Below are 13001 nucleotides of genomic sequence, written 5' to 3'. Positions count from 1 at the left end.
CATGTACCAAAACTTTTTAATGTTTAATTTAGTTAAACTTTATTTTTAATTTTAAAATAAATTTTAATTTTATCCTTCAATAATATCAATTTTTTACGATCAATAATTATTTAATTATTTTTTTAATTGCATCTAAATAAATTACTCTTAATCACATTACTTTCATTCTAAATATTTTTTTTAATTTTAATCTTAAATATTTTTACTGATCATGAAATGTTAGTAGAATGACTAATACATAAGCATGCGATAAAAAAGTATGGTACATATACAGTAAAGTATAAATTATATCTTTTATCTCTAATGTACCAAAATTTTTTAATATTTAATTTAGTTAAATTTTATTTTTAATTTTATCCTTCAATAATATTAATTTTTTACGATAAATAATTATTTAATTATTTTTTAAATTACTTCTAAAGTAAATTATTCTTAATCATATTATTTTATTCTAAATAAATTTATTTTTTAATTTTACTCTTAATCATATTATTTTTATTCTAAGTAATTATTTTTTATTAAGAGTAAAATTAAAAAATAAATTAAATTATTATCTGTTGTAAAAAATGAAAATTATTGAAGAAAAAATTAAAATTTATTAAAAAATTAAAAATAAAATTTATTTAAATTAAGTATTAAAGAAGTTTGGTATATTAAAGACAAAAAGATATAATTTATACTTTATTGTATATGTACATGTTTTTTTCTTTTCCGAAAGTTTATATATTAGTCATTCTACAAGTACGAGTAAAAATCTTGAATTCGTAATGTAATTAAAATTCATTATCATTTTACTTGATTTGGTAATTTTTTTAAGAGTAATGTATTGTTTTTGTTCTCAACGTTTTTGTCCTTTTTTAATCCCTAATGTTTTAAAATCATCTCAATTTTGTCTCAACGTCAATTCTGCTAACAGATCACTAGCGTTAGCATAATATTGAGATGATTTTGAAATGTTAAAAATGTAAATAGGATGATTTAAATATTAGGAACAACTTTAAAACTTACCTCAAACGTTAGAGACAAAAATAATACTTTACTTTTAATTAAAGAAAAATCCAAGTAAATAGATTGTTGAAGAGAATTAGCCATATAATCAAATCTGTTTGCTACCACAGCATTTTTTGTTAATAAAAATAGAAATAGTTAATGTCTTGTTATTTTTATCATATTTTAAAATTATTTTAGGATTTTTTGTCAATAACATTATTTAAATATTATTTTATTAGGGTTTGAATTTTTCGAATAATGATTTAATAGTTATTTTTTTATACAAATAAAAATAAATTTTGATGAATTTTATCGAATTTCAGAAATTGTTAATGTATTTCCATGTCGCGTTTGTAATGATACATACAATAATAATGTTAATATATGTTTAATCAATTATATATATAGAGGTGGCAGTGAGTCCAGCAAAATCAAATCAGGTTAAGTTCAAATCCAATTTCATAAAAATTGAACTTGATTCATAACTTAACTCATATTTTAATAATTGAAGTTAATAGTAAAGCTCAAATTCGGTTAATTAGAAGCTCACGCGGTGAATCGGTGATCGCTCAAACTAACAAGAATAATAAAAACAAAATTCATAAATTATAATTACATATATAAACTTCAGTCATATGTATTATCTTTAGTATGCATGCGCCCTCTGCCTGAGTGTCCATAGATCGGATCCGATCCGCATATCCACGGTATTTATCCGAATCCGATCCGAAAATTGCGGATATGGATCCGATCCGCAAGACTTTTGAATCGGATCGGATCGGATCCACACACTAATCGGATCGAATTGCGAATCCGCATATCCGCGTATCCGCAAAAATAAAGAAATAAATAAGTAAAATATTTTTTTTATGTTTTATTTTAACTAATAATTATCATATATGTTAAATTATTTTAATTTATTATTCAAGAAAAGTATGTTTAATATTATTTTAAGAGTAAACATATTTAAAAGAATAGAAAAAATAAATTTTATTGATATTTTTTTAATAAAAATAAGCTTTTAAAAATATTTTTGTGTTTTTGCGGATATATCCGATATCCGATTCGATCCGATCCGCAAATGTGCGGATCGGATCCACCCTTAAAACCTGCGGATATTAGATCCGATCCGATGATTTTAGTGCGGATCGGATAGAAATTTTGGCCATATCTGATCTGATCCGCGTTCACCCTACGTGTTGCAGGCTTACCCTAAATCCCTAATCAGCTAATCTCTTCGAAGAAGTGAAGAACACCCCACTCCCAACCCTAAGCTCTTCCAGGCTCGAGCTTCTGCCTAAGAAGGACAACCAAAATATTATTAGAACCGAGATCTGTCATCAAAAGTCAAGTCAGTATTACCCAATGAAACTTGCATGCATAAGATATGAAACCTTTTCCTTATTTTAATAACTCTACTAAATAAGACGACGCAATAGACTATAACTATATATTTTAATATGAGACAGAAAATTTTCCTAAATCAAATTCACAGGTTAGCCTTTTCTGTCTTTTTGTTTAGAAGCTATATATGCGGTTTGAGTTTGACCCTTTCTATTATTTTTGTCTTCCCATCGAAGGGCTATATGATCACGCTAGTACGCTACCTACCACTTCTTGTGACATAGGAAAGCACACGTACGGTGGGGTGGCTTAAGAATTTGATATTATCCATTCTTGACATGTTCAAACCCTTCTAATAGTTTGAGAAATTCTTCTGAAAGTATTTTTTATTTAACATATATTATATATGAATAGTTGATATAATGATTAATTTTTAGTGTATTTAACATTATTGCAAAATAAATAATGTAAAATAAAAATTGTTCCAGTCTAGTCTAACGAATCGGAGATCCGGGTCCGGACGACCAGCCGACCCGACAACCCATCATGCCCGAATCGGGAGGTGACCCGCACGTCACCTCCTCACCTGCGTGAAGCCAGCCAGCTGGAAAAGAAATTTTTAAGAAAGAGAATCTATGTACATGGGACCCATTACAGTGCAGACTATATAAGGGGAGAGATCTGTCCCTCCTTCCAGGTACACCTATCTTTTACCCTATCTACCGTCCTTGTACGGACAACTTAAGTGTCAGAGTCCTTTTGCAGGTGCCCCCATTCTAAACCGTCAACTCGGTGGGACCTCATACTTCAACCCCTTCCTTCACAACAGCCCAGGAGATCCTGGCGCGCAAAGGCGAACCAGACCCAGTTTCCTCACCACTTTCAGGCATCTGACGCATCCGATCTATTCAGGAGCCGAGCTACGGAACAAAAATATTCATTTACTCTCAAAACGCACAAGAAACTCTAATAATTTCATTGCAAATCATATATAGCTTTTTTAAAATAAATAAATAAATAAATTTATGGTGAGCCGCCCATTTTTTATTATTTTATTTTCCCTCCTTTGTGGAGACTGGAGACCAAAGGCTTTGACTTCCTTTCGTGTATGTGCAATCGATCTCATTAATACGAGTAGTAGTTAAATACTTGTTTTGTTTGTTTTAATAATTTCATGACATGAATAATAACAGGGTCTCGCGATTATAGATGACCAAATTGAATTAGAGAATTTGAATTCCTATGCTAATAGGCGAGCCTGCTATTTAGGAACGTTGATTCACAATGGTTGAGCAGCGATTAATCAGAGTACTCCGTTATTGAGTCTCTTGGTATTTTTATGATTTACTATTTATATATATAGCCTATGTTAAGAGATCGGCAAGATTAATCTTGCGGTATTGGAATATTCGTCCAAGTTTTAAAAAAAATTCAATATCAATAATAAATCAAGAGAGTTCAGAGTCTTTAACTACGCAGAAAAATTACATGTAATGTAATTATTCAAAAATAAAAGATAAAAAAGAAAAAGGTAAGGACCTAAAATGAGAAGTTTGACACTTTGACTTTTATTATTATAGGAGAGATACTTTAATTGCCATAAAATATTAGCAACTTTTTTACTATGAGTTAAGAGGGGCAGGAATTGAGTGAGTTGCCATCCATGGTTAGGTATGTATTTGAAACAAGCACAGTGACTGCCGGCTACAATGGAGCCACCCCAAGTCAAACCCTTCTTTCTTCTTTTCTTTTTATTTTTTTTGGTCAGAAGTTTTTCTTCTTTTCAAATCGTACATGTAATGGTCCAACCTTTGGGTACATATTTGCGTTTAAGACTATATGCAGAACGATATAATTGAACAAAATTAAGACGACTGAGTAAACTACTAAGTTTGTACATTATTGTGCTCATGACAGTGGCAGTGAAAAATTATGTTACCTAATCTCATTGATCAGAGTTAATTTAATCATAGTTAGCTTAGCTGTTAGAACAACTGTCAAGTTAGGTAGTATTCGGTTATTTTCCAATTTCCAGTTTTGTGTAACTTGTATAGTGCTCATGTTCATGTATACAAGTTGGAACTTTTTATATCATCAAGGCATTATTCTGTATTCATCATCATTCTAGATCAAAAATGCTACGTATTAGTCAATCTTTTTAAAAATTTATTATTATTTAATTAATTTAAATATTCACTTTTACGTATTAGTTCAAAAAATTAAGAAAGTTACTTATTTTTTATTTTCTCTTTCCTGTGAAGACCGAATAAAAAACAATATTTAAAAAATACTTAATTACGTTAAAAAAATTCAAAAATGGAACTATAAGTTGCTGGTTAAATCTCCTACCTATTTCATTAACCCTGAGTGTTCGACTCTCATCCCTCAATAACAGATTTTCACTTTCTTCGCCCTCAGTTTTGTTCTCTCACACCTTAGCTCAACACCTTTGTTACAAAATTAAGATATCAAAATAAACAAAAGAATAGTTAAAATATCCCACATATGTGGTGAAGGGTTTCCTTATATAAGGCTCAACAGAGGAAAGTAAAAGAAAAAATCAGCTTTTCAATTTTTTTTCTTCTCAATTTAAGCTGAACAATATTATCAATATAAGCTGTACATACAACAAATCACCTCTAGATTTACAAGCTCTTAAGCAAATTAGCTTATTCGTGATGAGGAAAAAATCATTCTGAACCTGATCAGCAATTCCCTACAAAAACAAAGAAAAATAGCATACTACACTTTTCCCACCCAACTAACTCCCCCACCCCCAAACAAACCCGTCCTTAATATATTCAATGCTCCTGCTATCTGCAAATTCTTTGGAGCAGTGAGACACTCTCCCGCGTCCGTAATCCGAACTCTCGTGTCAATTTTGATTGTTAAGGGGAAACAAGCTTCGCAACTCATTCCTGTCTAATGTATGGAGAAGAGCTCACTTCTGTACTGTAAAAGGACTCTTCTGCATTGATTTCATATTCATCATCCTTCTCATCATCCCATTTGATTATCTCCCTTATGTATTTGAAGGCCTCGTCAACAGACCCTCGATCCCGGCCTCGGGTTTGCCCGACAAACAGCTTCTGGCCGGTAATGGAATAATAAAGCTCCTTGAATCTCACAGCTATGTAGTAAAATGCTTGGTGTGCTAGGGCGTGATTATTGTGATGGGGCCTCACAGGACAAAAGTCTGAAAACCACTCGCAAGTTGAAAGAGGAGCTTTATTTATCTTGTCTTCAAAAGCATCGTACTTATTTAGCAGAAGCACAAAAGGGGTGTCTTTGAAACAAGGATGCCTCACAAGGCTCTCAAAAAGATCCCTGCTTGCCAGCATCTTGTTACGAAACTGACCGGTACTTGTAGGCCACAGTTGGTCATAGTCACTTAGGGCAACACAGAATATAACCACCCTCACATCTTCAAACATTTCCAACCATTTGCAACCATCACGAAGACCCTTCGAATTTATCCGAATTAATTGATATCTGATCCAATGACAATGGAAATGTGTTAATGAATATTTTCAAGGAAGCCTCCACCCTTAAAGAGGAAGGAAGACGAAAGAGAATGAATTTACTTGCTTAAGGGAGGTGGTGCATTAAGATTTTCACTGTATATCTCAGACATGGGACTCCTATCATCGAATGAGAATTCCATGAAGGCAAGACCATTGCTCTGAGTGACTCCTTCAGCATACAATACATCCTTCTCAGAAGGTTCATACTCATTGCTAGATATTTCTATCGCCTGTGGATTAAACACCGTGACAACAGAAATAATGGAAGTCAATGTATTTATAGCCTGTCATTTACAATAATAGACCAAGACAGATGACAAGGAACAAAAGAACCAAACCAAATCCGAACTAGTAAACTCCAATCGTGTTCCACCTAGATATATCTTGAACAAATGAATACATAATAAGATTCAGACAGATCACAAGGTAGGAGTTGTAAAACTTAAAGACAGTCAGTTTAAAAATTACAAGACTGTTTCAGATATCATTTTAAAGATCAAGTATATTTGGTTCTTCAATCCATATAAAAACAAGCAAATACAACTGTAATCAGAGATAGACAGATAGTGGATATCCAATTGTGGCCTTTGCAGCATGGTAATTTATTAGGGAATTCAATATGAGCCATGCATTAGTTACTCACACCCAACATGTCATTTGGAACCAATATTAAATAACTTGAGATAATCAACTAATAACATATACTTTCCAATGTTTTGTTATTTTTTAAAAGTAAACACTCAAATTGGTCTTCAACGAATTTTAAATCGGACACTTTGGTCCCAACAAATTTTTGTCACTAGAAGTCCTCAAGAATTACTCCCATTAGACAAATTGATCCCTCCGTCACGTTTAATCAAATTTTTAATATGTGCGTTCGACAAATAACTCCCTAACAATTTTTATTACAAGGCAATAAAGTCCCAAAAAATATTATTATAAGATAGATTAGTTCCCTTCAAAACGCCGGAGGGACAATTTGTCTGACAGGAGTAATTCTTGAGGACTTGTAGATAATAAAAATTTGTTGGAGAGCAAAGTGTCTGACCTAGAATTCTTTGGAGATCAATCTGGATATTTACATGTTCTTTAATTACTAATATAGAATTTATTAGTTCCTCAAACATTGTCATTATTTAATGTTCTATAAGTATTTATGACTGTATACAATGTGTCTAAAATTTTGCACCTTGTAAATAAACATTGCACTTGAAGTTTTTTTAATTTTTCCTTATTTTTCTGATTTAATCCTAACAAATGGGAGGATCAAACACTGCACTATCATCAGTTATACTTATACCATAAAAGGTTCATTCATTCATTCAGATGAGCTAACCTATTTAACGCCCTAATTCTTTCAAGTTCTTTCTGTTTAAAAAATAAAACTAAAAAAAAGACTACAGAACCCTTGTTAGGGAGGAGAAACAAACGCTTTTTAATTTTATTATGGAGAAGGTAATGGTGTAGGACAGCAACATGGAGAAGTAGCGTGTTTTACAGGCGTGTGGTGTCAGGGAACTACAAATCGGACGGTACGAGTGCTCCCAGAGAAATCGGACGGTCCGATTTTCATTTTATTAAAAAAAAAAAAAAAACCTTTTTGTACAACACGGATGGTCCGATTTGCTTCTTCCAAAATTCAATTTTCTCCTTGCAAATCGGACCATCCGATTTGACCATGATATTTTCTTTCCAAAACAACTCACATGGTCCGACTTGTTAAAGCACAAGTCAAAAAAGGCTGCCCCCACATCTTGGTCTAGCACCACTATACCCCCATAACACAGCGCATCACATGCATGCCTCCAATAACAAAAAAAATGAGCCAGAAACAAATAGACATACGTCTTCAAAAAATTGTTCCTAGCTAGTTACATTAAAAGTTGAATTGCACCTCTCACTCTCTCAGTGGATGTCTATCTATATATATATGACATTTGGATTTCTATATTAAAACAATAATATTGACAACCCTTTCCCTGATTCTAAGTTTTCACTTTCTTTCTGTAAGATTATCATATTAGTTGCTTCTTGCATGCCACCAATTAACAAAACAAGAAAGTACAAGGTGAATCCAAAGTACAGGAAAGAACTGAGAGAAAGATGTGTTAAAGATAAATATATAGTTATAACAGAGTGATGATTAACGGTTAGCATTATCAAATGCAAATACTTCTCAAGACGACAATTGAAAGAAACATACCCGATCCAAAAAATATTTAGCAACATCAGGAAGATTATGCAATTCCTCTCTTCTCTTGTATGTTTCCTGAACAGCAGGATCTCTCCAGATCTCATCTACCATAGGAGCATACTCACGGGTAGCAGCAGGAAAGAAAGCCTCCAAATCTCCTGTAGCCATAATATCCAGCAACCAGTCAGAAAAATGCTTGAATCTTTGATTGATTGAGTAGATGGTGGGCTTGTTTTCTTCTGCTGTTGTTCCTGCAATATTTATTGCACAATTAGATATTTGGATTCACACATGTAGCTCCCACATTTACAAAGACATTACTATTATTTGGAGAAAAGAAGAATGTCAATAAGTTGAAGCGCAGAAAAACAATGATAAAATATCATCATGCAAATTGCATCATCTGCAAAATTCACAAGGGAAGAAAAAATGGAGAGACATTGGGAACTGCTTACTGCAAAAATTAAATGCTTAGAGAGCAAAATAACCCAGTCTATCAGTATAACACAGTTAAACTTCCTTGGAACAAATAGTACAAGTAGAAAGAACTCTTACCAAGACCAAATACCCATTAGAAAAGACCTTACTGAAAATGGTTTTATTGAAAATTTGGTTTTGATAGAGCCCAATGGCATCAATTGGTCCATGTTAACGACCCACCTAGTGAGATAAGGGTTGCTCTTATCAGTTCAGATTATCTTTATTCTCGTGTTCAATATTGTCTACAAAATATAAATGAGTCAACCGAAGTAAATTTTGATCAAGTTTAACATCTGTATAATTGGAGTGAATCTACTGAATATTGGGGCCAAAAGGCCAAAATTGTGGACATCTATCATTACACAATCAGAAGAGATCACCAGCTAGTATCAAAAAGTGCCTTTCTATTAGCCATGTAAGCACCACATTTTATATATACTAGTGTATTAATAGGCACTAATGTGCCTATTAATTCACCTTTTTATTTGTTGTGTATAAAATTAATAAGAGTAAAGTTAGTTGAGATGGCAAGTGACCTATAACTTAATTAAGAGGTCTTGGGTTCATGTATTGGAAGAAACAAAAAAAATAATTTTCCAAGAATTATATATACGAAAGGGTATTTTAGGAAGGAAAATTGGACCTATCTATTTCATACTAACCCATCCAAGCATAATCTAAGTGAGTTTTAATTAAATGTACCAATTTTACAACAATCTGAGATTATACCAAATAGATATTGATAAGCAAATTGTGACAATTACAGTAAGAAATATACAGAGCTAAACCATAACCTGCAAGTTCTATGGAAACACAAAGCATTAAGCCTCACTTCTAAAAATGTCTAGTTTGGCAAATCTTTGTGGTAGTGTACAGTCTATGATACTACTGTATGGTCTGGCTAGAGTGTAACTGTCACTCTTTACTAGCAGGTATACTGAAAGATAGGAAGGCCTTGTTTTTGATATCTTCATCCCTTGATATTAATGATGATCTCTTGTCCTCTCCTCTACTCTGTTTACAATATTCTTCCTTCTATTTTGTGTTGTGACTATTCTATCCAACGATTAATTTATAAGTCTACCATAGTCTACCATAATGTATAACTTCAAGAAATACATGGACCGAATGTGAACATTTTAGTAACTTTTTTCTTAATCACACTCTGGTATTTTGTATAACTTCAACAACCAAAATTTAGTAAATAATAACAATGCCATAAAATGGCAGGCCATGTGAGACTTCAACTTAATGCATATCCTGAAAATCATTCCAGCTGAGAGGAAGGAGGGAAAGAAAAGCATAATCCTACCTGGCCCAGATCCTTCACCATTTAACGAAGTAGATTCTTTCTCAGCCAGAGCTTCCTCTTCAAACTGCTCTCGTCCTTCCAGCAAAATACTGAGATACTTGTACATATTGCTTTGGATCATGAGCTTGATGTTCTGCAACTCATCTTCAGTAAACTTGCTTCCATATAAAAACTTGGCCTGTTACAGATAGGGGAAAAGACTATTCTTTAATGAAGGTGTAGAAAGGTAAAACGAACATGAAAACAACTAGTAACTTAGCATAAAAACTAACTATATAATTTTTTGAAAAACAAATGCAAAATGTGAAAAAAGGAAGAAAATAAGTTTAACCATGCAGAACATAATCACACAGATTCAAAAGCATGTTCCTGCCGTGTCTACACTTAATCAATAACAGGCAAACTAATAACTGCTAACAAATTATGCTAGAAACAAAACGATAAAAGGAAGGTAAATAGACAATAACATTACATCTAAAAATACCTATATAAATATACATCTGCACACTTTATGAATGTGGTACCATGGTAGGGACACATAACTTGTCCACAGAATTATTGGTAGATTCATGCATATCTATCATCCGTACATGACCAAATGCCCGACATAATGATTAAAGTATTATACAACATACATGTCCCAGTGTATGCATGTGTACATACTACACACATAAAATTAAAATCTTGATAAAATATACATGATGAAAGCCTGAAAACAGTGTATTAACCTACTTTCGATTACTATAAAGTATTATAAACTAGCTGTCCATGACTATTCCTTGCTCTAACAACTGAGCACATGAACTGATAGACTCTTCACTAAAGCCCTTAGACAAGCACAATAAAAAAGCAGACAATAGTGACCCCAAATTAGCTATGTCAACTTAAATTAAATACAGCCAGAGACATGAAATAGTGGAAGTATGACAGATAAGTGGGAGATAGAGGAAGTGAATGAGAAAGTAACAGACACATGCCTGTTTAAAGAGAGTGGCCGTTCCAGATCCTTCCATACCAAACAACAAAAGTTTCTGAACTCTACCATGGTCCAGATACTCAGGGACAGACCTTGTTGAATAATTAGTAGCATTATCTTTGACCCCAGGAGGATTAGTGGGTGGTACAGGCAATGAGAATAATGAACAAATGAAACGAGTGGACGCCTGCCTACCATAAACCAAACCAGTATTGTATAAAAACCAAATCAAGACATATTTTTCCAGGCCCAAATCAAGCAATAGATATTCATTGTTATCGGATAAGAGAGAACCTTTCCCCATATGTTTCCCTTGATATTGTTTTGGCCTTCTTCCTCATAAGATCCATCATCATAAACCCAGAAATGGGTATCACGTGGGCATTGTACATTTGCCAGCTGCAATGATAGCAACAAAAGTTACAAAGTCAATCCATAATGATTAAACAATGCTATTGCGTCCCATCATGAATCATGTCTTAATTCAACTGACAATGATTAAATCCGGCAAATTTCTGATTGAAAAACTAACACTGAAAACTTCCAATGATGTTAGATTTGTAAGATCAAATGAGGAGCCTTAGAACTCACATTTACACAATTGAATCAATATCACAACTAGCAGAACAAGAAAGACAAGATTCAAGGTTTCTTTCACTAAAGATTGTCGCAATGAATTTAAAAGGGGGGAACAGAATTATCCATGGAAACCTTCTTCGCACCTTTCTTGCACTTATGATTTATTACATGTTCAACAGTTTAAACTGTAAATACAAAAATGATTTATCACAGAACACTGTAGACTGTGTAGAGTTGTCTAATTTATATAGTCAACTCTACCCAGTGTGATTAAAGCTTTGTTCTTGTAACAAGAAACAATAACTTGGTAGAAGGACTACAGGAGAACATGATGCTCTTCACTCACAATGTTCTACAGCTTTCTTCATAAACAAATCACAGGCTTAAAAAACAAGAAAGGAGAAACATGATTATTACCTTTAACATTCTGAGTTCAATCTTCGTTATTTCGCGACCATTCATGTAAACCCTTGTATTTCCATTGCTTGCTTCAGATTGAAGTTTACCTCCGATATTCAGCTTCGAACTTATTATCTTGTCAGGCTTCTCTCCCTCCTAAAATGGATCACTCCCAAATTAAGGAAAACAAAAAAGAGAACCAATAATCTAAAGAAGGCAGCTAAGAAGAAACATTGCATCTTCCGAACACACACAAAGCAAACAACAAAAATAATAGGTTCAAATTTCACCTTGCCCCAAAGTCCTGAATCCTTGTCATACCAATACCTCCCAGGCTTCAACTTCTGCGGCGGGATAGGACAGCCAAGAATCTCAGCCAATTCCTCTTGCCTCAACTGCCTGCCATTGACGATAAGCTGCTCCGGCCGGAGCTGGTTTGCGGCACACTCCTTCTCTGCCTTCATTATCTGCCTAATCTCCAAGGGGCTACAAACCTTAGAAAGAAGCCTAGAACTCTTTCCTAAGCTTGACCTCTTGGACTCATCTATAGGCTTCCGAATGCAGCTTACGCATTTTCTACCCTCAGGCATAGAACCCATAGCCTTCAACACACAGTTACTACAATACCTAGCATCACACACCAAACAAGCTTCTTTCTCCTTCAACCTATTCGCATTCCCACACCTGCTACAAATCCAACGCTTCTTCGGCGCGGCAGAGGCGGCGCGTGCCGCCGTTGCAGCTACCGGAGATCCTACCGGCTCTGTCGCCGCCGATCTCGGGGAAGTGTAACCGTCATCGTCTTCATCATCGTCGTCATCATCATATTCAGAATCCCTAGGAGTATTGAAGGTAACCGTTGTAGGGCGCTTACCTTCAACGGCGCGGGGAGCCGAGCTTGGAGCCGCCGTCTGCGGTGGAGACGAAGCGGAGCTGACAGCATCGTCGGCGGCATCCTCGCCTGAGAACTCCGACCGATCGACCTCGCCGCTGCGCGAATCAAACTGCGTCCTCGACACCGACAACGACCTCTGACTCTCCGCCGCCGGACTCCGCGGTTCACAACCGAATCCACTACCGTTTCCGTTTCCGTTACCGTTGCGGACGCGGGAGAACCGTGAGAAGCGCGAGTGAACTGGCATGGCGACTGGGATCGGAGACGCGGTGGAATAGTCGGAGGCGGCGGAGGCAACGGATGGAGTG

The 13001-nt window shown here is 34.5% G+C and overlaps 1 protein-coding gene across 1 annotated transcript in view; it reads right to left on the bottom strand.

Annotated features, from left to right (window-relative positions):
* Positions 4883-13001, bottom strand: part of LOC107644097 (extra-large guanine nucleotide-binding protein 3) — a gene marked incomplete in the record, with an annotated part of 8422 nt that continues 303 nt past the window's right edge. Inside the window, 8 exon segments of the mRNA XM_016347898.2 lie at positions 4883-5826; positions 5919-6088; positions 8062-8303; positions 9845-10022; positions 10822-11007; positions 11115-11219; positions 11817-11954; positions 12089-13001. Coding sequence (XP_016203384.1) covers positions 5247-5826; positions 5919-6088; positions 8062-8303; positions 9845-10022; positions 10822-11007; positions 11115-11219; positions 11817-11954; positions 12089-13001 — 2512 coding nt within the window.

The sequence above is a fragment of the Arachis ipaensis genome, chromosome B05 (genome assembly GCF_000816755.2).
Source record: "Arachis ipaensis cultivar K30076 chromosome B05, Araip1.1, whole genome shotgun sequence".
NCBI classification, from domain to species: Eukaryota; Viridiplantae; Streptophyta; class Magnoliopsida; order Fabales; family Fabaceae; genus Arachis; species Arachis ipaensis.
Note: the sequence above shows the minus strand (reverse complement) of the source record. Positions and strands in the feature narration are given on the sequence as shown.